The sequence below is a fragment of the Pieris brassicae genome, chromosome 10, assembly GCF_905147105.1.
Source record: "Pieris brassicae chromosome 10, ilPieBrab1.1, whole genome shotgun sequence".
In the NCBI taxonomy this organism is placed as follows: domain Eukaryota; kingdom Metazoa; phylum Arthropoda; class Insecta; order Lepidoptera; family Pieridae; genus Pieris; species Pieris brassicae.
The window spans coordinates 10164040-10191575 of NC_059674.1; the positions used below are offsets into that span (position 1 = coordinate 10164040).

The 27536-nt window shown below is 34.8% G+C and overlaps 2 protein-coding genes across 5 annotated transcripts in view; one reads left to right on the forward strand and one right to left on the reverse strand.

Annotated features, from left to right (window-relative positions):
- The first annotated feature begins 431 nt into the window (after window positions 1–431).
- On the forward strand, window positions 432–9193 carry LOC123715713. The gene is made up of 7 exons (XM_045670958.1): window positions 432–612; window positions 690–1487; window positions 2256–2370; window positions 3900–4122; window positions 4430–4492; window positions 4836–4942; window positions 5526–9193. Exons 1-7 carry the CDS (start codon window positions 432–434, stop codon window positions 5584–5586), a joined length of 1548 nt encoding a protein of 515 aa, XP_045526914.1. The 3' UTR covers window positions 5587–9193.
- The window catches only part of LOC123715712 (1-phosphatidylinositol 3-phosphate 5-kinase), a 36970-nt gene continuing 14304 nt past the window's right edge, over window positions 4871–27536 (reverse strand). For 2 of the 4 annotated variants that reach the window (XM_045670954.1, XM_045670957.1), the window contains 16 exons: window positions 27258–27348; window positions 26439–26638; window positions 25026–25144; window positions 24713–24835; window positions 24507–24626; window positions 23522–23608; window positions 22947–23035; window positions 22701–22831; window positions 21775–21877; window positions 19711–19852; window positions 18876–18983; window positions 17075–17194; window positions 15641–15750; window positions 14470–14554; window positions 13331–13486; window positions 10476–11950 (listed from right to left, as the gene is read on the reverse strand). In XM_045670954.1, the coding sequence (XP_045526910.1) occupies window positions 11766–11950; window positions 13331–13486; window positions 14470–14554; window positions 15641–15750; window positions 17075–17194; window positions 18876–18983; window positions 19711–19852; window positions 21775–21877; window positions 22701–22831; window positions 22947–23035; window positions 23522–23608; window positions 24507–24626; window positions 24713–24835; window positions 25026–25144; window positions 26439–26638; window positions 27258–27348 (1969 nt within the window). In that variant the 3' untranslated portion in view covers window positions 10476–11765. Of the gene's footprint in view, window positions 4947–10475; window positions 11951–13330; window positions 13487–14469; window positions 14555–15640; window positions 15751–17074; window positions 17195–18875; window positions 18984–19710; window positions 19853–21774; window positions 21878–22700; window positions 22832–22946; window positions 23036–23521; window positions 23609–24506; window positions 24627–24712; window positions 24836–25025; window positions 25145–26438; window positions 26639–27257; window positions 27349–27536 lie in introns of those variants that run through there. The other 2 variants (XM_045670955.1, XM_045670956.1) reach the window with 2 other exon arrangements.

The following is a 27536-nucleotide window of genomic DNA, read 5'->3' on the forward strand; positions in this document are numbered from 1 at the left end:
ACATTTCTGGTAGGAGTTTTTAATAATACATTCGGGGGTGGGAACCTGTAATACTATTATTACTATACACCCTAAATTAAACTTCATAAAAACATGCATAATTCTTGTTTTATGTTAAAGCTAACGAAGATGGTTGTTTGAACTTGGCGCGTTAATTGTTACCATTTCTGCCCTACGTTTAGCACGATATCAAGAAGTGAGATTGTTACTTACACAGATATCGACTCTATTTGCTGAAAAGCTGCTATAAAGAAATGTTATGATTAGAAGCGATACTTTTAATAAATTTTAAGTTCATTTGGTAAAAATGTGTTAAAACTCTGTGGTATTCTCAACGAAATGTAGGTATCTCTTAATGTCAAAGTGTCAATAGTCAATTGACATTTTAATAAAATATTAAATCTAAATGGCAAATTGTCATTTTAGTTATAATGGCGGAAGACGATGATGGTGTTTCGGATAAAAAATCATCTCAAAATTCAAATAATGCAGGCTATCCTGATGAGAATCATCAAAATTCAACAAAGCCTGATCTAGGTATAGAAGAAGCTAAGTATGACAGCAAAGAAAATGGTCATACATCACCAACAGACCCTACTAGCTCGACGTCAAGTAAGTGTTTTGGGATGTTGTTTTTTGTTACTCTATATTTACAGGCATTCCTAAGCGAGTCTAATTTATTTTTGCAGAGTCAACGGGAACAATGCGTAAAGATGATAATCCTTTTTCATTTCGGCATTTCCTGAAGCGCGACTTATCCTTACCAGGGAATTCTACGTACGAGAACACCGGTGCTAGACCAAAGGTTTACGCGAATACAGTGCAGCACTCTCCTACGAGAATAGAGAAATTGGATATTCACAATGAACCGAGGCGGGAGAAAAATCGTTTCAACGATATCAAAGCCAAAGAAAATAAAACAGACAGTGTATTACACCGTAATAGTGACGATGCATCCTCAAGTAGTTCAGTAGAAATTCCTTTTAGTGTAGTCGAAGAATCTGAATCTAAGCATAACTTCTATGCAGACCATACGGATGTTCCATTTTTCCACCGGCCAAACCTGGCATCAGAACCTCTGGGCATGCCATCTCTTCCAGACTTTGTTCAAGACCATATTTTGGTGGAACAGGCTTATTTAAATTCTAATGGTCCTATATCAGTAGATCTTGATAATTTACCAGACTTTACATACACTAATTCTAATTATAGTGCTGGTTCCTCATCTTCTCTTGGTAGAAGAAACAAAAATAGTTATGGTAACAGAAATTACGATTATGACTCTTATTTGGGTGCTGCATCAACCTCTGCTGATTCAGGATCAGCAATACGGAATGTCCCATTGGATCTCCCAGGGGGGGCTGAGGCAGCTCCTCCATTAGACCTAGTGCACCTTAACTTGGATTTAACAGAGTCAGTTAATCCAGCAGACAGGAGAAATGTCTCACCAAGAAACAATTTTCCTCTTGACCTCCCTCCTAATGCTGGTGAGTGATTTAATATGTAATATGCTTACATAAGTTTACAACAAGATGTGTACTTGAAGGTCCTATGTTTCTAGTGAATTAATAGTATGTTTTTGGGTTAGGAGGCACCAAAATATAAGCACATATTTCAGATAAATTAATTAATAAATAACATATATTTTAATTTATGTATAGTTAAATTTTTTAGTATGTAAAAATATTTGGTTGGTTTATTAATTGTTAGCTTAAATAAGACACTTCTTTTATTATATCATCTTCGGCATTAATTCAAAACTTAGTAGAAATGTAAATTTATAATATAAGCAATAACAAGAAACAAAGAACCACTTATATAATTGAGAACTGTAATTGTCCATTTTGACCTTATACTGTGATTAGCAATTATAATTTTCTATGTGTACTGTATGTTAACAAAATCTATCCAAATTACTGAAAAGTAAGTAAGTAGTGGAATAGTAAAAAATTATATATGATTACAGTCCTTTTTACTATATGAAGAGGAGCTTTCTATCAATGCTGTGTCGCTTTTAGGCTTAATACCTCTCTGGAAGAAGTTCTAGCCAAGGTTAAAGTCCCAATCTGCACATAATCTTAATATGTTTTTTCTAAAACCATAAAGGCTATTAAAAAAAATATTTTGATTATCTGCTCTTATATTCTGATCAAAATGTATATGTATATTGATTAGGTTTGGTAGATATATTTTTTAATAACATGGTTGTATAGTGAGTGTTATTTAAAGTAATATTATTTATTTTGTAAATACAGGAGCTGAGTCGATGCGGTTGCCAGATTTCCTACCAATACATCCTGGCAGAACATCACCTGAACCCCAACCACAGAACGACCAGTTGCAGCATATTATGGAGTTAGAGAGGACCAGGTTAGTATAAATGACATATGTATAGTTTCTTTATAATTATTTTTAAATTAACTATATGTAGTTTAGAACTTTTAGAAAATCGTATATTTGTACACTTGAATAATGTGCATTGTGCTAGTCGAATTGGTATGGTAAATGCAGTAGAAGATGCAGAGAGACCCCACATCTCCACGCAACGCCGACGGATCAAGCTGCATGGAAAGTGATTGGTCTTCGAAGATTTGTAGAGCTTTTATAGAGTTGCAAGCGGTGGCCCGGAGTAAAGTACCGTTTCGCCTTGCTTAAATTCATTTTATTTAGCCTTTTAGCGAAATGACCGCGAAACTGAACGGTATTCGATTCGATGCCAGTTTTCCGATGGTAGCCGAGTCGTTAAGAAAATTGACTTCAAAGAGCGAAGTAGCGACAAGGAAGTTTTTTTAACGGAAAACGCAACGCAAACTTCTGTCTTCTTAGGGTTAAATTGGACTAGATTAAGTCTACCCTCTCCACGCAGAAGAGTTTCGACTTCAGACACAAGTTTGTTCCGTTACTCATTGACAACAAGACAAGAAATACCTGCCCGGCCAGTGTAAAAAGTATCCCCAGTGCAATGAATGTTGCTAAGTTGCAACATATCATTGATATGCAGAATAAACATGGTTGGGAATAGGACGTAGCCTAGTAGCTGGCAGTGCTCTGTACCACACCCGATAGAAGGCTTTCACTATGTCCAAACGTATCGCCAGCGCCTCCCCCTTGAACTCTGCCCACCTATGAGTAAGATATACTAGGAGGTCACCATCTGAGCGTCAACGGAGAAAGCCGTACTGGTAATCGCTAATCAGCTGATGGCACTCTAGATAACTCTAGATGCGCTGGAAGTTCGCCCATAGTCGCATCACAGGATGTCGCCGCTTCTGCCCAGGCTATAAAGTCTTACGTCGCAAAGCCGCCTTGCAGGAATGCCTAAACCAAGGTTGGCACTTGCCTCCGACCGGCACCGTAGGGAATGGACTAAAAAGTTCCATACCCTGCAGGACCACCTCGACGGCAGAGTCAGCGACAGTTCGGAGCACTCGACGAAAAGCAAATGGGCTCCCAAGGATAGGACGCAAAAAAAGACAGCATCCTCTCCCAATCTGTTGACCCAATGGCGGGTGAACAGACTCGGTAGTTCTCCGGATGTGAAGTCAGCAGAAGGTTCAAGTTCAAGAAAACAAAGAGGGTTTATGGCCATCCACATCCGGTATTAGCGTCCCAAAGCCACGAAAACACAAACAGCCCGTGGCACAAATGAAGGTTTCCTGGTTTTTACCCTGGATAGGTAGAGGTAAGAAGTATCAAAAGAGAAGGATATTAACGCCTACACTCCGTGTAATAAATTACATTTATAAGCCTACTACTTCATGCGGTTTCCCACCCACATAACTCACAACCTTCCTCTTTTTGTAATTTTTACCAATTCCTATGCTTTGCGCATAAAAATAAACTCTAGGTTTATCATATTAATATAGATTTAGTTTAAATAAATTTAAACAAAATTACAGGTCAGAGCTATTTATGGAACGGAACAGACGGCTACGAGCTGAAGATGAGTTGAACTCTGGAAGAGAAGCACTCAGACTTTTAAGGGCTGAGTTGAGCAGTGTCAGGGCTTCTGAAGCCGCTTTAAGATTACAGCTGAGCGAAGCTAGACATGCTGATAGAGAATATATTGGGCAAATTGAGGCTGCAACACATCGAGTTGAACATAATTTGATGGATACTGCTGTTAGTATTAATTAGTAATGATTCTCTTCATTGCATCCATGTTTACTAGCACTTATTTTGTTTGTTGAGCTGAGTTTATTTGTTTGACAAATTAATGCAATAGTAAATATTAGAATAGAACTATATTAGCCTCTTTGGACTAGATTGGTTATGCTGTTGAAAAATACTGATGAAAATTTTAAAAGTATTAATGAACTTGTTCTTTATAAATATAAAGCTTTAGTTAGACATCGATTTTGATCTTGTCTCTGGAAATTTTTAAGGAGGTTGTCTTGATCTAATACTAAAAATTTGTATTTAATTTCAGAGTCGAGCCACTGAAGGAGAATCAATGATTACCAAATTGAAGAATGAAATCAAAAGACTCAAGGTGGGTGACATAAGTATGCCAGTAGACATAGTGATATATAGCATAAAAGAGCAACAGACTTTTTATATATTACTACTGTACACATTTCTTAAAACAAATAAAACATTTTATTGTAAATCTAAACCATTCTAAAATAGACTTCGCTAACAAAAAATTCATCAATATTGGTGAAGCAGTTTAGGAGGTGCTTATAATTAAACACGTCAATGTCATTTAAGTTTATTTTTATCCCCTGTACTAGTTTGACAATTAAATTGAGTATCTTAAATCACATTAATAACATTTGTCCATTCAAATTAATTTGTGTTCATCAGGAGTTGATTTCGCCATTTTTATATTACAGGAGGAATTATCTTCGTCCCAAGAAGAAGCTCGTTCCCTCCGCAACGTTCAAAGCAACGCGGCCGTCGACCTCAGGCATGCTACCACCGTCGCTGAGACATCACTACGGTAACTAAAATTTATTAAAAAAAAATTATAATTTAAAAACAAGATTATTGACATAAAAATCAACATGTTGATGACATCCTTACGTGAAGTCAGGTGGTCAACCAGCGAAATGTCAAATATCATTAACATCAGAAGCAATAAGCAATGTATGCATAGATAAAATAGAGATTAACTGAAAAATAACATATGTGAAGACGTCATATGGCAACGTGATACTAATTGGTACATACCAATATAAATATACATATAAATGAATTTTGTGTTCCTAAAACTCGAGAATGGCTGGACCGGTTTGATTAATTCTGGTCTTGGAATATTTGATAATTTTTGGCATTGGAAATAAAAAATTGTTGCATGGTTATCATATATTTATAGATGCCTTCAGAAATTTGTGATTCATAGCTAGTAGTAGTCAGTTTAAAAAAATGTATAAGGTTTGGGCTCAAATGTATGTAGTTCTCTGAGTCATCTAGTAAGAAAAAAAATCTTGTATAATTTAAAAATGGCTACAAATGGGAGAAAATATGCCTTAAAAATATTTATATCACCAAAGTGATTAATATTTTGATTTTATTAATTTCAGGGAATTATTATCCGGATTGGAGCGACTTCGGTCTCTCAGTTCCACTTTGGACCCGACTTGATATTGAACTACTGAGTTATGAAATAAGTAGACTATGTCAGCTATGAGCAGATTCGATGTTTTTACTGATAAATTGTATAACTCTTCTATTTTGAATTTTCTAAGACTAATATTTTGTGATGGAGAGACCACATTGCTTAGAAAAAGACTAAAAACATGTGAACTTCTCTGGCCCTTTGCCGGATATAGGGGAATGGAACCAGAAAGTACTCGACTGCAAAAAAGGGTTATCGGTTTAACTTGTATGTATTGATGCAAAAACATAAAGATAAACTATGTTGGATTCAATATAAATTTCGTATATGTATGTTTGTCCATAAATTACTGGGAAACAATAAGTCAATACGAGATGACCCTTTTTGATTTTTTCCCTGCAGCAGTTTCTGAGATATTATTACTTATACTATTGTCTTGACTATTTAAAGTTGGTTTATATTTATCTATTAAAAAGTCTGGTCCTTCATTTATTCACATTCATGCTATGTGATCTTTTATGGAATATTTTGGTCGTAAAAATATCGAATCTGTAAAAATAAATAGTTTTAAAGTTTTGGCTGCTAATATGATTTTAACATATATTTGCTAGTAGTATCGCATAATAATTATGTTTAGTAAATTTATATTTATGTCTGAACTGCTGAACCGTTGAAGGATTTATCAGATCTCTAAATGAAACAAGAAATATGTTACATTGTTTTTTTAGGCTTTTATCATTTTAAATGTAATATTTCTGTTATGGTTCAATGGAAATTGCACTTTAACCGACAAATAAATTTTTATTTTATTAAAACTACAGTATGTATCTTTTAGTTCTAAACTATTATGTTAAGTTTAAATAAAAGTATGTTTTTAACCGTTTCAATGCCATCTATAATGAATTTTGGTGTAGAGTAGAAAATATAGAGGCAATCGGTTTACAAATACTTTTTGGCTAATCACATTCTCAAAAGTTGTAAAACAATCTTTTCAATGACATTTGACTTAGGCGATATTTTGACATGAGATATACGAGACTTAACCATGAGGTCATGCATTCGAACCCTGGCTATGCACCAATAGATTTTTTAAACTTAGTAATGGAAAACGTGAGGAAATGTAACAGGCACAGGAGGCTGGTCTTTACAAATGGACAGAAAATGTATGAGTGGATTTATATGAAAATTATTTATTAAAGTGCAATTTCTTTGAAACCTTTTCATTATTTGGTGTAAGCATTATATCGGCTTAAGGTAAAGACGAAATTGTAATAAAAAAAATCTTAATCGAAATAATACTCAATTGTATTATTATGGACTGTATATAAAAATAACCTCTATAATGTATTTTTAAACAGTTTAATAACTGTCATTCAGAATTCAGAAAAAATCAAATTATCACTAAGTTATTATATTTATTGTTTATCACAATTTCAACTCGAAAGTAAGTACTTTATTATTTTGGTTCACGGTTGAACTGTGTTCTGTAGACTTATTTGCAATTTAATAACAATTACAAAACCTCTACACTGAATTTTAGGTACAAAAATTCCATTCCTTTTGCGTTACAATATTGATTTGAGGTTTTTCGCGACAGGCTTATGTATTAAAAAAAACGTTTAGTATGAATACGTTATTGTGTAAATAGTTTCTTTTGGAACTACAAAACCATCAAAGTAATGGGAAAATCGATTGAGTTTGATAACGATATCATTTACGTTTACGAAAACCTAAGACTAAAAGTTCGTTCCAAATAACGTATACAATTGTATGACAAGACGTAAGCCTACGTTTGGTCACGTTTGATGACAATGATCGCCTGTCGCGATGTTTGTCTAAGTGTAAGAAAGATTCAAAGTCGAGAATTAGTGATAACTACAACTCGCATATGTCAAATCGTTTATTACGATAGACAAAGTCATACTTACCACTAAACCTTCTCTGAATCATACCCTAAGACTCTCGTACAAACAAAACATCACATGAGAAATTGGACCAAAATGAAATCGTGTTTAAACTTTCAATTTATTTCAGTTTACATTATTAGTATTCGTTTCTTATTGAAACCACGGTTTTTTAGTTACCCATGTAAACTTATTTATTTACATTATTGTAAATGCGTTAGAATAAATCTATGGGAGACTAGTACTTAGTACTTAGGTAAGTTGTCTAACACTTACTTTTCTTGTGTATTCGGGATAAATAATTCGCATTAAGACTGATTTTAGTATCGCAGTCGGCGTTTTTAAAACCTGTATGTCAGAATTTGACATACTAGTGACATTAGGGAGAATTCTCCACTATCTCTATCTCCATTTGCCTGGCCGGAAAATAAACATCACGGCTGACAATCGGCGATACTAAAAACAGCTTAGAGCTACTCAATATGATATTAATTAATATTATAAAACGTGGATGGTTTGTTACCGTGGCTACGATGTTTTCCTATGTAAAAATGGTAACCATGATAATAAAGTTTGATTTAAATAACTTTAATCTACGTTTTACCACTTTATAGTAAATATATTTGCTACTGGAAATCAAAATACCTTCAAGTATTACGTAAGCATTTCAGGGGGAGGAAGGTCTTTCATTTTATTATATTGTGATTACGTCAACAGTAATTATTTACTTTGACGCATGATCCTTACAAAAAATGAATACGTTTATGTACCATTATTTTTGCTGACAAAGGGCTGGGGGGGGGGGGGTAATATAAATTTCAGTAAATATGCTTATGTAATACTTGAACGGCACTATAGACCTAGATGATCATATTCGAAATTCTGTATATATATATTTTGGCAGTTTAGTTGCAATTTTTCACTTTATTACAGCGTATTAAAGTTGAGAATTGACTAAACTACTTAAAACTTGATTTGAATTATGTTAAATGGATAAAATGTAATCAAACTATAAAAAACTAATCAAGATATTTTACATAAGTCGTAAAAGGAATCATAAAAATATTTAGTTTAAATTTTGTTTATGGTTTGCAGTCTGTAACTTGTCAAAACAATTTTCCAAAAGATTCTTAAATGTATGTATCGTTTTAGAGGCTTTGTTTATATGACCTTAATAATGATCTACTAGAAACTCATTTAAAATAATTTATTACCTTTTAAACATTGAGATTCTTATAACCTCAAAATCCTTCAGTCATTTTAATCTTATCGCAATATGTATTTTTTAATATATTTTTTCTTAGTGTTACCAAATTCACGACATTCCTGAAGAATATTAAACATTAATAATTTCACGATAGACTGCCGAAATTATTTATCAAATTTAATTGCCATAAGCCTAAGAAAGTGCTGTTGTGCTTCTTACTAGTTTTTACCAGATTATTTTAGTATTATATAAATTATAAAAAGATGACGCTTAAGCCCTTTATATTGTGAGATGATGTAGTTATCATGTCTTAGCGATAATATATATTAAAATGACTGTAGGGCACTAAGTCTAAATCTAGTTTGTCTAGAATCCTTAATGGCTATAAATTTTTATCCTTAAATTTGGGTTTTTGTATAAAAGTAAAATGTTGTACTAAGTGTTTGTATGGAAAAGGTGTTATGTTTATGAAACTCGGAATATAACTTATGTGAGTCTGATAATAAATTAATTTTGAAGCGACCCTTTTTTATTTACTCCTACAGAAATATGAGACCGATTTTTGGTCTCTGTATTTATAAACGTCTCATAACTCTTGATAAATAATGATCTAGTTTTATGCCGTGCCGTGCACGTTGAGGCGAAAAGACACTGCCTGCCCGAACGAGAGGTTAGACTCAGTAGGTACGTTGTGTGTAAAGTCCAGGCTAAGTAAGCCAGCCTAGTTTCTTCCAGTAGCATAGAAATTTGAGAACTTCACGGAGCGACTTAGGAGGATTTCTGTACGTTGCATTTCCGAATAATAATTTATTCATTTATTTTATTTACTAAAAATATTCGTAAGTAATAGTACCAATATTTAACGAAAATATTTGTAGCCAGCGTTCCAAAAGCATGGGCCCCTAAACAATCATGCATTGCATAGCTCTAGTACGATACGATACGAATACGATACGTATTTTTTTATAAAACGGGCAGGACGCTCACCTGATGTTAAGTGATACCGCCGCCCAAGGACACTCTCAATGCCAGAGGGCTCGCGAGTGCGTTGCCGACCTTTTATGAATTGGTACGATCTTTTCTTGAAGGACCCGAGCACGAGCTGTGCACCTGTTTGTGCTTTGTACTTAAATTATTAAAGAACTTGTCTCGTTAACAAAATCCAGGTTATTTTGATGAGAACTGCATTATTATGTCAATAATAAAGCACTTTAGAAAACTAAAATATAATTTAGTATTCTGTGTTCATAGTGTGTAACAAGGGCTTTAGCCCTTAAAATTTATAAGTTAGACTTACGATTTTTTAAGGTAATCTAATAAATACACATCCTCATAACTTCACGTGCACGGATCCGCAAGATGAGAAAATCAGCTCGCACCACGAGTTGTTTGTAGTAGTAGGTTTGATTTGTATTCATTTAAAAAAACCTATTTCGAAAATATTTTGTGAATGTTGAATAATAAAACAGAAACTACATAGCTTAAGAAAATGTTTTAATCGACTGTGCGAATAACCTGATATCAGATTATTTTGAAGTTTTGTTTAATTTAATATATTTTCTTGTATCGTGAACAGTATCTCTAAATATATTTTTTTTTTGAAGAAATGTGAGAGAAGAGAGCTTAGGAAAATACGTGGCCAGTCCAACAGGCCTCCTGATGTTAAGATCTTGTAATATGTACTTAGCACTGTATAATTCGAATACGCGGTAAAGAATACGATGGTACTAAACGTATTGTAGACATTGCTATAGCTTAAAATAGTGTCACAGACTGCCTAACGAATTATAGAAAGAATAAAAAACATATTTTATAAAAGTTTAATAATATAGATAAGGAATGTTATAACATCACAATTCTAAGCTTTTATTATACATCAGTAACTTAATTCTAATATAATTTGGTTTACTAATACAGATTCCTAAAAACATAATTATATAAATTTTCTATATTACATGATCATAATTTGCTTAATAAGCCGAGAAGAATCGAACTGTAATTTTCCATAGCGATATAATTCTGTTAATATCCGTAGCGCTGTTGTCGCATACTTGGAATCGCTTTACTATTTTGGAAATTACGGAATACCGATGGAAACATAAACCCTGATGAGGGTCTGTCAGGAATACAGTCTGTATTCTTTAAATCAAAACCTGAATTTACTAATACAAAATATAAATCAAAATTCCTTTAATGGACTGATTTTCGATCGCCTTTTCGTGTATTTTTTTATTATATACAAATAGAACTAATTTTGAGACTCGATTAATACTCACATTTCCGAATTATTTTATTCTTAAATTTACAGCGATTTTAACTTTGACATCATTCAACATTATGGGTCTGTTTCACAATGTACGGATAAGTTTTATATAAGTTCCAAATAAGCTATTTATTACTTATTGGTAGGATAAACACTATTGTTGCTATATTCGATATACAGATAGCGTTATTCGTCACATAAAGTTCACCATAAGTTATGAGTCCGCTGAAAGCAGAAGTTCCTTATTCGAAACTTTTATCTCCCAAATAATTTATGCGTTGCATAACTATTTGGTACTTTATCCATACTTTGTGAGACAGACCCTTATACTAATATTATATTTATACATGTATACATAAATGTTTTTGAAGTTATACTTCTTTTGGCGCGGTCGGGATAAATTATGAGAGTAATTTTATACGATGCGCGCGCCGTCACAAAAACCCGACACCCTGAAGTTAGCTACCATCAACATATTAGTTTTTTCTATTGTTAGTGACGTTTTCTGTACAAAAGTAGAATAAAATTTTTGAAAAGATTTTTATTTTATTACGTCAACACAATAAATTTGAAGAAATAATCAGCGAAAGTAATTTCATATATAACATTAAAATCATAATTTAAGCGTCGAAGATTCTTTGTTTGTTGATACCATCTTATAGCCTAGAATTTAACTGCATTTCTTACAGAATAATATTTGACTATTAGACAGTTAACCGAACAATAAAACGTTTTCTACACGACTGAAACGATATGTTTTATATTAACAAAAAAAACTACTTTTACAAAGGTTTTGTTAAAATCTCACCTTGATCCGTTAATTATTCCCAACTAGACATCTTTCATATCATTAAGCTGATGCCAATGTTCGGGACACTGCAGAAAGTATTTCCTTGCCGCCGCACAAAACCGTCGCTTGTACTGTTCCGGTGATACTACTGTGGGTTGACCAGAACCCAAGTTCTTTTTAACTAAATGTTCCAACTTCTTATCCCATGTAAATGTTCGGATGTAGTCTGTAAAATTAAATCTCATTTATAACAAATTGCGCGCAAAAATCTCTTGGGTTGGGCCCCAGATTTCTGTAATCTGTTCGTTCTGCCACACGCCATTAACTTGTGGTCTAAGGCATACCGGTTTCCACATGACGTTTTCTTCACCAAGGCACTGTCAAATTGCACTGACAATGTTCACATAAACAGAAAAGTTCTAGACATCACTGATAATATAGTTAACGTACAAACGTACGTAATCAATAGGAAATTTGTATTTTTTATTACTTTTAAGTTTCAAAACTAACTACCTACTTTTATAATATATTTGCCGGTTAAATTTATCACAGACTTTTTTATGTTTAGCCAGACGGGCAGGAGGCTTATCTAATGTTAAGTGATACCGCCGTCAATAGAAACTCACACTGCCAAAAGACTGCTCACGCGGCTCGCAAGCGCGCTGGCGGCCTCATAAGATTTTTTACGCTTTTTTTTAAAGAACCCTAAGTCGAACTGTTACGTTAATAAGTTATTGTCTAACATAAAATACAAATGACCATAACCTAATTAACAGTTCACTCACTAGTAGCTGAGTCCTTACTGTGTAATTTCAAATAGGGTTGCCGACAGCAATCCTAATCTCAATATAAGTTTATGTACCGCACCATTCCAAGGTTCATGAGCGCTACATACTTTGAGAGAACTACACCGAACTTTCATGCTAAAACATCGGAATGGCTCGCAGTCCTTATTAGAAGTTACAGTGAGGTCACTGTGAAATTAAGCTTGTCAAATTTATTTGCACTACACTTTAACTGCGAAGAGAGGTGGAGAGAAGCTTGTGTTAGGTATAATATGTTATGTCCAGTTTCTTTTTTGTTAATTAATTATGCACTTCTTGTACTTTACCTTCTGAAGGTGTTTCTTTTTTTTATATTCCCATATTACGGTTGCCTGGAAGAAATCGCTTGTTACCTAATAACTTATGTAACCTACTTACTTTTTGTTTGTATGTATGTATATCATGGTAACAAAGTATAAATAAATAAATAATATCATTGGAATTAGACTTTATATTATAAATACTTTAATATCCGAAGAAAGGGTTTTTCATAATTTATTATTATATTATTACAATTATAATTGCGAAAACTACACTAGGTCAAAAGGTCATTTTGAGTCTACTGTCTCGAAATCGTTGAATAAAAGAAACCAATTCTTAAAAGTCCGACAACGCACTTGCGTGCCATCTGGCAATGTAAGTATCACCTAATATCCTCCTAGATGAGACTCCTGCCTGTTTTCTCGCTGTTATATAAAAAAACCTGGTGATAAAGCGTCTATGGGTATTGATATTAAATACAAAAAAATAAAAATAAATAAAAATATCGCGTCCAAACTCACCAATTATCCCTAGTACTAGGGTGTCATCCTGTATTCCCAACAGAAGGGAGTAATCCATGACGTGATGCTGAGCCAAAAATGATGTGTCCCGCTCCAAACTCGCCCAAAGCTTACTCCCCGTACTCGACTCCACGTATAACTGACGGTCCCAGCGTACTAAACCATACATTTGTATTTATTCAGGAACAAACACGTCATGAATACAGATAAAAATAAATAAAAGGAGAGTTATAATGTTCCACAGATATTTAATAAAGACTAGAAATCGCAACAGAAATCTACTTTTAGCGACATCTACAATCTGCGCTTCGAAATAACTGGATGACGTCATACTCTCAAACGTGCATAAACGTAAGATATACCGGCCGCTAAAAATATACAACTTCTTACAATTACATAGAGGAACGTCTCTTTTGGATGGGGAATTTATTGCGTCTTAGGGAGCGTTCAAGTATTACGTCACGCAATTTTTGAACTCTTGACCCCCCCCCCCCCCCCCATTAAACGCGCCGTATCGTTTCTGTACCCAATAGTAAAATATTTCGTGACCCCCGGTAACCATTATGTGGTGTAAAGTACTGGAAAGTCGAAAATAATATTAGCAATAACGCGTAATTCAATCCCCGCCCCGGATCGTAACAAGTTTGACAAGAGGACTCCCCCCCCCCCCTAAAATTCGTTCTATAATACTTGAACGTTCTCTTAATCACATATGTTAAACAACAAATGTAACATATTTTAAAATTTAATTTATGCTAATGGAACTCACATGCTTAAGCAGAGTTATGCGTTTGATCTATATTTTAATCTTAATACAAATAACGGACCCGTGGAACACATATCGAAATGTCATATTGAGGCAAGATGACATTTTAACATATTTAATTAATAATTGACAACTCTTTACACTACAGATTTAACTAAGTTTGTAATTCGCGCATGTAGCTTTACAAATTTGTTAACTGGCACTTTAGACTGGAAAATTTATTGTTTTAAAACATGCGTAAAATTTTTGAAATTAAGAAAATAATCATAAAGGATTTTCAGAACAGCTAACGTAATAAACGTGTGTGGGAAATAGATTTTTCAAATAAGTATTATTTAACAGACACATTATATCAACAAATGACTATACTCACGCGCAAGAAGATTATCATCGACAAGCACGGCTTGATTCGGCGGCATCGAAGCAGCTCCAGTCGCTAGTCTGTGACGAGCGGCGCCCTTCAATTGATAAGATTTTTTTTTTAAATTCTATTAAAACATATTGAGTGCTTTGTGGATTTGTCTAAAGCATTTGACTTAGTGTCTTACATTCTCTGGTATCAATTAAGAACAAGAACTGGTGTTTCGAAAAAAAATGTGAAAGTTTTTGATTAATCTATCCACTCTGAAATCTATGACACTCTAATCATGTAAGTTGAATCCGAGATATATTCTTAGGTTTGGGATGTGGAGTACAACAGGGTGGGGTACCATCCCCTTGACTCTTCAATCTCTATGTAACGTTGTGGGCTGTCCAGTAGATGAAACATTTGTCAATAATATTAATTAAATAATACATATTCGTAAAACAAAAATCTGCATTAAATACTAGCTCGCACTCGTAAGTTCTCGTGCATTTTTTGTGCAATGATTTCCGTAAATTTATTTAACTATAATTTATGGTACACCTAACCTACCTTAGGAATCACACATTTTAACTGTCCTGTACTAACTTGCTAACAAAGGTCTTCGTGAGTATAATAGGAAACTAAAAAATAGGATCTATTCCATAAATTCAACACCAATTACAGAGGGAATAGCTTCATGGTTTTGTAAGGGACCTCTGACATCTGATAACAATTGTATCATAAGTGTTCCTTAACTAATTGTTTTCTTTGTACCAGCTAAAAATAAATAAATCAATGGCACTACAATCTTTTAGGTCTGGGTCTCAGATTTCTGGATATGTTTCATAATCATTTGTTAATCTAATAGAAAAGTAGGTGATTAGTCTTGTGCCTGACGCACGTCGTCGATTTTGTGAGTCTAAGGCAAGCCAGTTTCCTCACGATGCTTTCCTTGACCGTTCGAGCGAATGTTAAATGCGCACATATATATAAAGACCATTGGTGCACAGCAGGTGATCGAATCTACGAACTCAGGGATGACAGTCGCACGCTGAAGCCACTAAGCCAACACTGCTCATTAAACATCGTAGGTTGAACAATATTGTAAATTTCTCGTTTCCGATAGATGTCGCTCTTCAAAAGCTGCTGAATTAGGTAAAAATAAAATCTATAAATATCATATATATTGTTAGCTTACTTTAAGGTCGAACCGCAACATATCCCCTCTTGTGGGTCCGTACCAGACGTGTTCTATGACCAGCACGCCGCTTCCCGCTCCGCCCACGCTGAACACGCCCAAGATGCGGGCTACATAATGAAACATAATTTTTTTACATAATGAAACATAACAACATTTTCAGCGTATGAATTTATAATTCAAAAAAGTTAATGGCAGACCAATATGTTTTGTATTCGGTGAATATAATAATTTAAGAAATGTATTAAAGAAAAGCTGAGTAAAAAGGCTTTTTAAAAAGATTATCTAGTTGATAAAAGGGCCTGGGACTAGTGCTAGACAGGCTACTAATTATTTTGCGATCTTTGTTTTAAAATAAGTGTTGTTTGATGATTTGCTATTTTAAAAGAGTACCGAGAGTTTTTTACGCCGGCTTTTTCTCTCAGCCTACATCCTCTGTCTTCTTTGCCGATGAGTAGGTATGTCTACCTATTCAAATTTTATGACGTGGAATAAGTGATACTGGTGTCTTATGTTTCATAATAAACATATTTTATTTTAATCTTCAAATACTGGGTTTCGTTGTACCCAAATATCCCTTATATTTGCGACGACGAAGGCCAAGGTTTTACTAAAGGCCAGAACTAGTCTGTTGCACAGATCCGTTCAGTTAACAAATACGTTGCGTCTACTGAATGCTGCCGACACTATCGATATACTATATCCTTTTACTATTATTATTTATTTCTACTGAGTATTAGATTCTTATTTGTTTTTTTCCGACTGAGGCGCAAACTAGCTGCTGTGGCATCTGGCAGAATAACCAGCGCTGTGGAACAACTCTGCTCCTCAGCATAATGCTGAGCTAGGGCCAATTACAACCATTACATAATTAAACCTTTTTCTTTAAAAAATTGTTATCTCTTTATTATTATTATTTATTTTTATTTTTCTTTATGATTATTGTTATTTTATGAGTTTCTGTGTGTGTTTTGTTGGAAATAAATGAAATGAAATAAAATAAAACAAAACAAACAAAAATATATATGTTTGCAGAATGAATTCACAGTAGCGATATTGTGTATATTATGTATTTTAATAAATACATAGCATAAATCAATATCCATCTTACAAAATTATCGTATTGGCTTAATACTGTAAGGATTGTGTATGTGTTTCTGTGAAGATAAATTTTTCAGTAAATTTCGTGTATTTATTGAAAACTAAAAATCTTTTTTATTTGAAACGGATATATCAGATCGGTTGACTACTTTTTGAGAAATGATGGTGGTATTTCTGTATGATACATATGTTTTAAATATTATTATTGGAAAAACAAAAAAGTTCGGGTTAAAAGCAAAAACTTTAATAAATTCAAATATGGCAATATTTACTATATAACGTTTTGCATTAGTTAAAATTCTAAATAAATATTAAACTAGATTTTATACTCACCAAGCAAACTAGACGATCCATTGGCCCGACAACTAGTGACGTAGTTGAAGTAATGAGGCGCAAACTCCAAGAATTGTTGCCATTCTGGTTTCGTCATCTCTTTTAGTACGTATCGGTCGTCTGAAATAAAATAAAAATTCTTCGGATTTGATGAATGATTTGCCTTGCTGAACCACTACTTCAAGACCAGTGTTGCCAACCTTTTATCCACCTTAGCCTACCTAAAATTCGTATGACCCCATGTAAAATACATAAATTATGTATTAAAAAAATTGAATTGTTCACTTAACACTATGGAAACTTAATTATATGGAGATTGTATTCGTTTTTACAACAAACTCCCAAGCGCAATTAGAGAACTATCACTAAATAAATTCAAAGCCCTTGTTAAACGTAAATTAATCTTTTATAAATTTGACGAATACTTAAATGATCCTAATCCCTGGGATTGATTTGCTCCGAATCAAACAATTGGTATGACTCAATACTTGGCGATTATACAGTTGATAAAGGGACACAGTAGCTCTCTCGGCAATGATGCTGCCGACGAGCTTGCGAGAAGAGGCTCTGATATGATGCCTGCTGGCCCACACCCGCTCCTCCCCTTGCCCTTCTCGCTAGTTCGAACCTGGATTCGCCAGAGATCCGGTGAACTCCAGAATCAACGATGGTCGCGAAGTGTAGATTGCAAACAGTCCAAAATGGCTCTGCCGGCTGTGAACCCGCAACTTACTAAGCGACTTCTAAACCTGAACAGAACCAATCTCAAAACAATGATAGGGACAATCACGGGCCATTGTCTCCTTAATAAACATCTTTTCGTCCTAGGCGCGACAGGCGGCCCCTTGTGCAGAGGCTGTTTCAGCGCAGAGGAATCAGTCACCCACGTAGTCCTGGAATGCGAGGCTGTGGCTAATCAACGTACAAAAATCCTCGGAACAGTGAAGTCGCTCCGCGAAGCCTGTGAAGTGCCCGGGAGACTTCTGTGCTTCTGGAAGGAGTTAGGCTGGCTAAATTATCCAGGGCTTTTACGCACAACGGACCGACTACGCGTCTAGGTGCGGAAATTGAGTCCACCCTACCTTACCTTACTTGGCGATTAAAAAGAGTGGCGGAAAGTTTCTTGTCAGTTCTTCTTACCAGCTCTACGCCCTTGACTTGCGAACTGGTAGTAAATGTAAATTAACAATTAATTTAACTTCTTTTTGACGTTCATAAGTGTACTTGTTTACCTTTATGCATAAATATATTTTGAGTTTAAGTTTAAGAAATTTATACGATAGGTTTAAAGAAGAAATCACGAGGAAATTCTTACCGAAACAATAAGAAAATTTTCAAAACATAATGAAAAACTGAAATTCAAATTTCGATAATTTTTATAAGGATTTTTCTACATTCATTTAGTGAGATCCTTGCACGTGATGCTTGATGATGATGAAATAACAATAACAAATGAAATAATTATGGCGGAGTCTTGTTTTACATTCTTAATCAACACGCTGGCTTTCGGTCAGGCAGATAGTTAAACGTTTGCGACACTGCTTTAATCATATCAAAATTAATTAACTGTCTAGAGATTCAATTAACTCTCTGATTTAACTACTTTACAGCGACACATACTTTTAATCAAAACATATACGCATTGACAATGAAATGAATGAAGTACACCAAATGAGTTACACTCGAATATTTTACAATAAATAACAATAACGGTTTACAGAGTTTAGTTTTGTAAAACTTAATAATTATATTAGCTTATTACTATTATTAAAGATTTACCAAATTATGCTGTGTATTATACCTTTAGTTTTGCAGAAGGTAGAACCCGACTTTCCTCCCCTGGTGGCCCAGGGCACGCAATGCGCCAGGGACCTGATGAAGCCCTCTTCTATTTCACATACACCTTTAGCTAAAACATCATAGTAACAATTATACGTAATATATAATAAAAATCGGTTGTCTGTAAAGTCGGTTTACTGACGATAGTTGAACGTTACAACGTCATAAGAAAATACTGATGGTATGGTTGCTTTTTTCAAAAGAAAATTTTAATTTTATTTGTTTGATAGATATTTTGTATGGATATAGAGAAGTAGGTTAATGGAAATCACAATTGAATTGATCAAGTTACAATTATGTCAATTTTTTTTAATCGCTCACTCACGTAGGAGAGAGACAGATGTCGAACGCTGCCGAACGCGGAGGCCGGTTGTGCCTCTTTGTCGCTCGTTCCGCGCTCTCGCTTGCTCTTCAAGCCTTAAATGGAACGCCTCAGAGCGAGGTAACGCCGCATGAGTCATGTTTTTTCGTGCGTGCATCCGGCTCCATCGAATTGTAAGACGTTGTCACATCAAAAAAGTTATCTGTGTGGAATAAAATTCCACACCACACACACACATCATCACGACGTCTATCGTTCCACAGCAGCTTTCAACAGCTACATATTAAGTATTTTCGAACAAATTCCACCTAGGGTTTAAGAAAAAAGCGTGCCAATTCTAAAAAAGGCCGGCAACGCACTCACAAGCGTTTTGACAGTAGTTGCCTTTTTCTCCTTAGTTCTATAACAGAACAACCCTCAAAATAAAGCTGCAAAAAGTGCTAAAAGAAAAAATCGTTATTAACAATATACTCACTTTCCTTCTCTTCTCTTCTAAGCGGGTCACAGCACTTGCTTTCGTCCCCTGAATCCGCTCTTTCCCCACTAATATTAGCCAATAGCATGTGTCGCAATTTGTGAAATTGTACTGCGTAGTACACGCGGCATATTAAACCATCCTAAAACGTAATAAAGTGTTTAAAAAACACCATACGACTTACAATTTGTCGAAATTAAAAACCAATGAACAAACGTAGAAATGACGTTAATATGACTCTTCTCTTTCCGCACAGACTATAATTTATTCTATTTTGTTTATGCTCCTCTACTAAATGTCTCAGGGACGTTAATATGACGCTTCTCTTTCCACACTGACTATAATTTATTCTATTTTGTCTATGCTCCTATGTCCCAGGGACGTTAATATTGTTACGAAGACGGGTCGACTGCCATGTTTCTAGATTTTTCCACTAGTTAGAGAACTTTTCAGCAGGCTGTAATATGATTTCTGACCGTTTCAGGAGAGGGTCAATGACATATTAGAAAATTGTAATTTCCATAATGTTACCCTAGTTTTCAGGAGGCTGAAACCTTTTTTCAGTCAGTTTCAGAACATGTGTAGTAGATTGGTGCAGTTTTCAGGAGACCCGTTTTCAGGCTTTTTCACGTCTAGGTATACCCCTTTGATGAAGGAATAGTTCTAGACCGAACTTTCTAGGTGTGAGACAAGGACGAAATGCTACGAGAGAGAGAGAGAAGATCAGAACTTTCTCGAAACTAGACTGAGCACTCTAGAACGCCGTACGACAAGGACGGAGCAACGTGCGAAAGAGACAAAGAGTGCGGACGTTCTAGAATTGTGCAATCGCTACTCAGTAGCAAGCCCGCCTAGAAAGTTCTCGAATATTGTTTAGAATTATTCCCAGGGATATATAAGCGAGCCGAAACGCGACTAGTCGCCTTTAGTTTTGAATGCGATAACAAGAGAGAAACACCGAAGCGATAAAGTGAATACAAGTGATAAAGTACTGTGTGAAGTGTGCATAAGTGAAGTAATTAGTGACTGTGTTTTTGTGTGTGTAATTAGTGCATCTCTGCAATTAATTTGTGCCCATAAATTCCTCATTTGATTTACCAATAAATAAACCCTTGAAGAAATCCACGGCATTTTCTATCCGATCCCCTAGCTCGTAACAATATGACGCTTCTCTTTCCGCACAGACTCTAATTTATTCTATTTTGTCTATGCTCCTCTACTAAATGTCCCAGGGACGTTAATATGACGCTTCTCTTTCCACACTGACTATAATTTATTCTATTTTGTCTATGCTCCTCTACTAAATGTCCTAGCGACGTTAATATGACGCTTCTCTTTCCGCACAGACTATAATTTATTCTATTTTGTCTAAGCTCCTCTACTAAATGTCCCAGGGACGTTAATATGACGCTTCTCTTTCCACATTGACTATAATTTATTCAATTTTGTCTATGCTCCTCTACTAAATGTCCCAGGGACGTTAATATGACGCTTCTCTTTCCACACTGACTATAATTTATTCAATTTTGTCTATGCTCCTCTACTAAATGTCATAGCGGCGTTAATATGACGCTTCTATTTCCACACTGACTATAATTTATTCAATTTTGTCTATGTTCCTCTACTAAATGTCCTAGCGACGTTAATATGACGCTTCTATTTCAGCACAGACTATAATTTATTCTATTTTGTCTATGCTCCTCTACTAAATGTCCCAGGGACGTTAATATGACGCTTCTCTTTCCACACTGACTATAATTTATTCAATTTTGTCTATGTTCCTCTACTAAATGTCGTAGCGACGTTAATATGACGCTTCTCTTTCCGCACAGACTATAATTTATTCTATTTTGTCTATGCTCCTCTACTAAATGTCCCAGGGACGTTAATATGACGCTTCTCTTTCCACACTGACTATAATTTATTTTATTTTGTCTGTGCTCCTCTACTAAATTTCCTTGTGACGATTATATGACGATTTTCTTCCCGCAGACTATAATTTATTCCATTTTGTCTATGGTCTGTTACTAAATGTTACGCTATTATTTCATAACAAACTCTTACCTTTAACAAAACTTCGATATGGTCATTAGATTTCACTTTAGCTTTGTCCCCATCAACTTTGTCTTTACTTGATGTTAAATCATCTTCTAACTCCGACTGAGTACTGTCAAATACACACAAGCAAATTGCATAACGAGTTTTGGAAGTCGGTTAATTGATTGAAATCTAAGTATATAAATACTTGTCCGTGAGACGGAAAACAGTGTTGGTCTAGTGGCTACAACTCTCGCGACTCTCCGAGGACGTAGGTTCTATCCCCGGCATATAACATTCGCTCGAACGTTTTGAGGAAACCCAAAAAGTCGACGGCGTGTGTCAGGCATAGAAGACCAATCACCTACTTTCCTATTACGTTGACAAATGATCATGAAACAGAAATCTGAGGGCCAGACCTAAGAAGGTTGTAGCGCCGCTGGCTTTTTTTTATCAGTACGCGAAACGGCCTTCGTAATTAATTCGCATTCATATCAAAGGTAATATAATTTCTCATTCAATAACATAGAGAAAAAAAGATTTATAATATCATAAATAAATTTCACAAATTTATATAAAAATGAAGAAAGTAAGAAATCTTGTTCTGCCTTAAAGTAATTAGCACATCATATTGCGCGATTGTCAACAGTTACTGCAGCGAATTTAGGATTTGTATATCTCAATCTTAATTTCATAACTTTGAAAAAAATCAATAGCTTATTTTCATCAGGTATAACGTAGGGTTCTAATGGGGACAAAAACATGAAATACATAAATATCTTAGATGACATAGTTTTCCAAAATAAAAAAAGTATCAAGCACAATTCGGGTAATCATTATGCGCACGAATCTTAAATAAGGCGAATCTAAAAACGGCGCATGCGCATAGGCAACTTATTTGTAAGATTATGGTAAAAAAAACATAATAAGGGTTTTTCCCAATAAAGCAATACCTATGTCTCTGTTTGTGTTGCTGCAAGCTAAGTTGGTACGTCACAGAAGCAAGTGTTGCCGCAATAACTGATCCAATTTCCCCCGCTTTTACAAGCACTGGCAACACTCCGCTCGATATTATCATCCCCGTCTGAAAATTCATACATACATGGGTATATGGGGTGATTTTTTCATTTATATAGTTGCATAAAGTTCTGAATTTTAGCGAAAGATAAATATTATTAAATTAAAAAAAAATGCATTACCTGATTCGAGGGTTGATTATTAGTGAGGAGTTGAGACAATATCTGTTTAACTGTCTTTTTATCACCTCTTTCTTCCTCTTCTTCTGTACCTAATAATCAGTATTTACTTATATACAAAAAATACCAGTGTTTAGGGGAGCGTTCAAGTATGGCATAACGAATTTGGGGTTAGTCTTCTTGTAAAACGTTGTGTGGGGCGGGGATTGAATTAACATAAACTTTTACACACTTAAAGAAAACACTTTTTAACGGATTGAAGCTATAAACTTCTAATTATTTTACATAATTTTAAATTTTTCCAACGTTTCGCCTGATTTACAGTCGAGTTTTTGGGTCTAAGGCACACCGGCCGGTTTTCTCACAATTTCCTTCACCGTACGAGCTAGTGTTAAAAGCGCACATAGTGTCACACACACATATTATTGGACGTAAAGATACACTAATTGTCATTGTTCATAATTGTCACCAAACTCATTCTAGTGTTGACAAAGATATTTACTTAAACAATTATTGTTTCGCAGGAAATCAAATTGAAACTTTCGAGCATGCTATGGACTTAAATATGATGATCTCACCAATATGTTCCTTATCCAAATTAATATCCAAATTGATTTCATTCGATGAGTCGCAGGCAGAATCCTCCGAATCAGTTCTTTCTTCCACTGAAAATAAAAAGAAATATTCTTTGAGATTTGTCAATAATTATATTAACTGTCAATAATTATGTAAACTGTCAATACTTATATAAACTGTCAATAATTATATTAACTGTCAATGTCAAGTGTCGTTTTGTTAATTTTCTTATTCAATTATAATTCGTTACCATGCGACAACTTGTTTTACTTATATAACTAAAGCTTCGACGGTGCATTAAACTAGATAAAAAATATTTTAACCGTGGTTAAAATTAATTAGAAGATAATATTAAATGGGTACAACCATTACAAACGTTGTAAGGAATAAGAACTTGGCGATTAAAGAGTGGTGGAGAGTTTATTGCCAGTTCTTCTCTAATCTACGCCCTTGATTTATACGCCAGTAAATTAAAAATTTAATGTATATTTATTGACGTTCATAAGTGTTCATTGTTACCTAAATGAATTTTGAGTTTGTCTATATATATGCACGTACATAAAAATTCAATAAACAATTACTTGGCAATATTCTGGACTGTTTAGTTAGGTGATGCAGCAAGAGGGGGACAAGAGGGGAGACACGAGGGGGAACAGTTTTAGCCGCACACCATTACGTGCAACTAGCCTCCTACTGAAGTATTCCCGAACCAATTTGAGGTCCTTCAAGAAAAGAAGAAGAAAAGTAGAAAGAGCGTACCAATTCTTAAAAGGCCGGCAACGCACTTGTCATGTGAAATGTGAGTGTCTATGCGCGACGGTATCACCTAACACCAGATGAGGTTTCTGCCCGTTTGCCTCCTATTACGTAAAATACGCCCATGGAGACATTCAATGTCTGATGGCTCGCGAGTGCGTTGCTGGTCTTTAAACAAATTATATGTATATGTAATAAGTCTAATGGTAAGTATATGTTGTATATACTTACCATTAGACTCCATGATCACTTTGTTCTTTGTATTGGGAGATAATTTGTCCTGCGCGTCCCTTAACATTTTCTCGCCAGTTATAATGTTATCATACACATTCCACAGACGACGAACCACTTCTGAAAAAAAAAAAACGTTTCCACTAAGTTTTTTATACATCAAATACCTGGGACCGAGACGAATACGTATTGACTTTTATATTTACCAGTGAGAGATGTGTTAGGATGCGCAGGCGCAGTTAGCGCCAAGTGGATTTGTTCCATGTGTTGTTTGAACACGCTGTATTCACGCTCTGCGTCGCCATCACCAACACTTAATGTTTCATGGCCTGAAAAGATGAATGGTGTTGCCTTAATCGTGCGTATTTTTTTGCAAGTGATAACACTAAAAGAGTTCTTAATGTTAAGCAAAATGATGGTACTACATTTTAACTGGCATTGCTATGCAATTTACGTAGTTTCATTTAAAAAAAAATTCAATTTGATTCAGTGCAAAACTAATATAAGGAAAAATCATACCTTTAAGCATAAGTTCGTTTAAATGCGCTATCAGCGAGTCTCGCATCAGTTTTGTGTCATAGTCGATCGAAATCACGTCTGGAGGCAGCTGGATATCGTATGTCTTTATCTTATTGTACCTAAAAAATAGTTGTCTGTAAAGTCGGTTTACGAACGATAGTTTAACGTGACAACGTCATAACAAAATGTTGATGAAATGATTGCATACTTAAATCTTCAAGTGGAAGAGATATAGATGCGGCGCAAGCGTACACGAGCGTGACGGGACAATGAGCGTAACAGGACAATGAATCTTGCTTTTTTTTCGTGCGTGCAGCCGGAGTTCAGCGATTTATTAGACGTTGTCACGTCAAAAATATCAAAAGTTTATCAAACATCTGAGGTTATAAGAATGTCATTAAGCCATACTTTATCATTTATAGAGATTATAAAAAAACAATTTTACGATGTAAAGAAATAATTAAAAAAAATTAAATTGTTACGGCTCCATAGTATCTTCCTTTCCTGCTAATATTATCTATATAACTTTGTATACATGTATTTAGTATAAGTACTGTATTACTTATTTATAAAACAACATGATTAAAAAATATGACGTCACAATATTTACACAAACACATAAATTCCATGAAAACAGAAATTACAAACTACCAAGACAAAAAATTACAGACGAACATCAGAATATTTATATTACTAAAAATTTTATGTTCTAGTTTGTAATAGTCACGTAAATACTTAAACTAACTAGACTTTTATTTACTCACATTAAAAATAGGGTTTATTGAAGGCAACAGACCAGAGGCAAGAATAATATGTAAAATATACGAACGGAAGGTTTCTGTATGAAAATCTTAAGGAAGCGAAACCTTGGGCGTATTTGGACCTAAATAGAAGGGACGAATATGTATATACCTGACAAAGCTATCGTAAAGTTCACGCAAATGCATTTTTCATTCGATCTAGAGAGTAAGGCAGCAGGCAAGGCTATAGGACTCATTTATCTTTTCATACCAGTGTAAATAGCATTTGTCAGAAAGAGATGTTGACTGTCGGTAAATAAGTGCTCTCGGACTATATTTTTACAATTTGTAGGGACACGTGTAAGCATGAATGTGTCGAGTAAGCGTTTTGATGTATGAAAGAGAAGTATGAACTAGCGATCAGTAGTTACTGCGCACTGCGATCACGTGTGGACGTGGATTAGTATTGGGGAAAATATAAACTACAGTATTGAGTACCCAAGTCCTTTTATTAATCTGCGTATCCACAAGTAACTCCCATCCAAAATTAGGATAACGTAAAATAGAACTATTATAGAACACAGTTACGTTACAAATTAATAAGTGGAATAGTGGAACATGGTACACATTGCATAGAGACATGTCATAGATATAATTCATATAAAGAGCTCACCTGAAACAAGCAGTAGTGAGTCGAGTAACGAACGCGTGCGAATGTTTGTTGAGCGGGTGCGCACACAACTTGCGTCCATAGCGCGGAGCCGCGACGCGCTGTCGCACGTACTGGGCCAGAGACAGCCCTAACGCCGACCGGGACAGTGGCACGCCACGGGATATTATCCCGCAGGCTTCGCAACGGGACCAGAACATTACCTATATCATATACCCATATATTACAGTATATATTACGGTTAATACCGTAATGGCTAGTAGCACAAATAGAATCTCAACGCAATGACAATTTCTGCCCTTTACCTATTATTGATATAATCAACACATGCGCTCTCAATTATTGATAACAAATGACGCCTATATCTACGAGGTAGATTATGCAAAGCAAAATTATCAGTCAGAAAATAATATCGAAATTGGTATATAAAAATAAATATTAATTAAAATTAGATTTAATCAAAATATAAGATTTAGTAGTTGAATATCGCTAATAAACACTGCCTATACCATGATTAAGTTATAGAAATATGATCTAATTTATATATTTTTGTATATAACGGGCGACACACGGGCGGGAGCTTCTCTCGATGTTAAGTGACACCGCCTATGGACACTAACATTGCCAGAAGGCTCGTAAGTGCGTTACCGGCCTTTTATAATTGGTACGCGCTTTTAAAGACCCTAAATCGAATAACGGAAATACTTTAGTGGGCAGTTCCACATCACTATCTAAGGCAGTTGTGGAACAACCGAGGCGATACGGGTGGAATTTCGTATTTGGCCTCGATGTCCGATGATGAAACTCAGCTAAAATGTATACCTGCTTATTTTGATCCTCCTTGGTTTTGTCCATATTGCTGTGTCCAATCGTGTTGCATGTTATCGATATACACACGTCGCCATGGACGAATCTGAAATAATACGTAATAAAACTTTCCATAAACTAAACTATTTATCGAAATTTGTTTTTTGAATCGAAACTTCTTTATCGGCGTTGGGAAAAAATTAACCGTCACATTTTTCGGTCACGCGCCATATTTTTCTTGTCCCTACCACAATGTCTTCCACAAATATTTAATCAATTATTCATCCAGTTTAA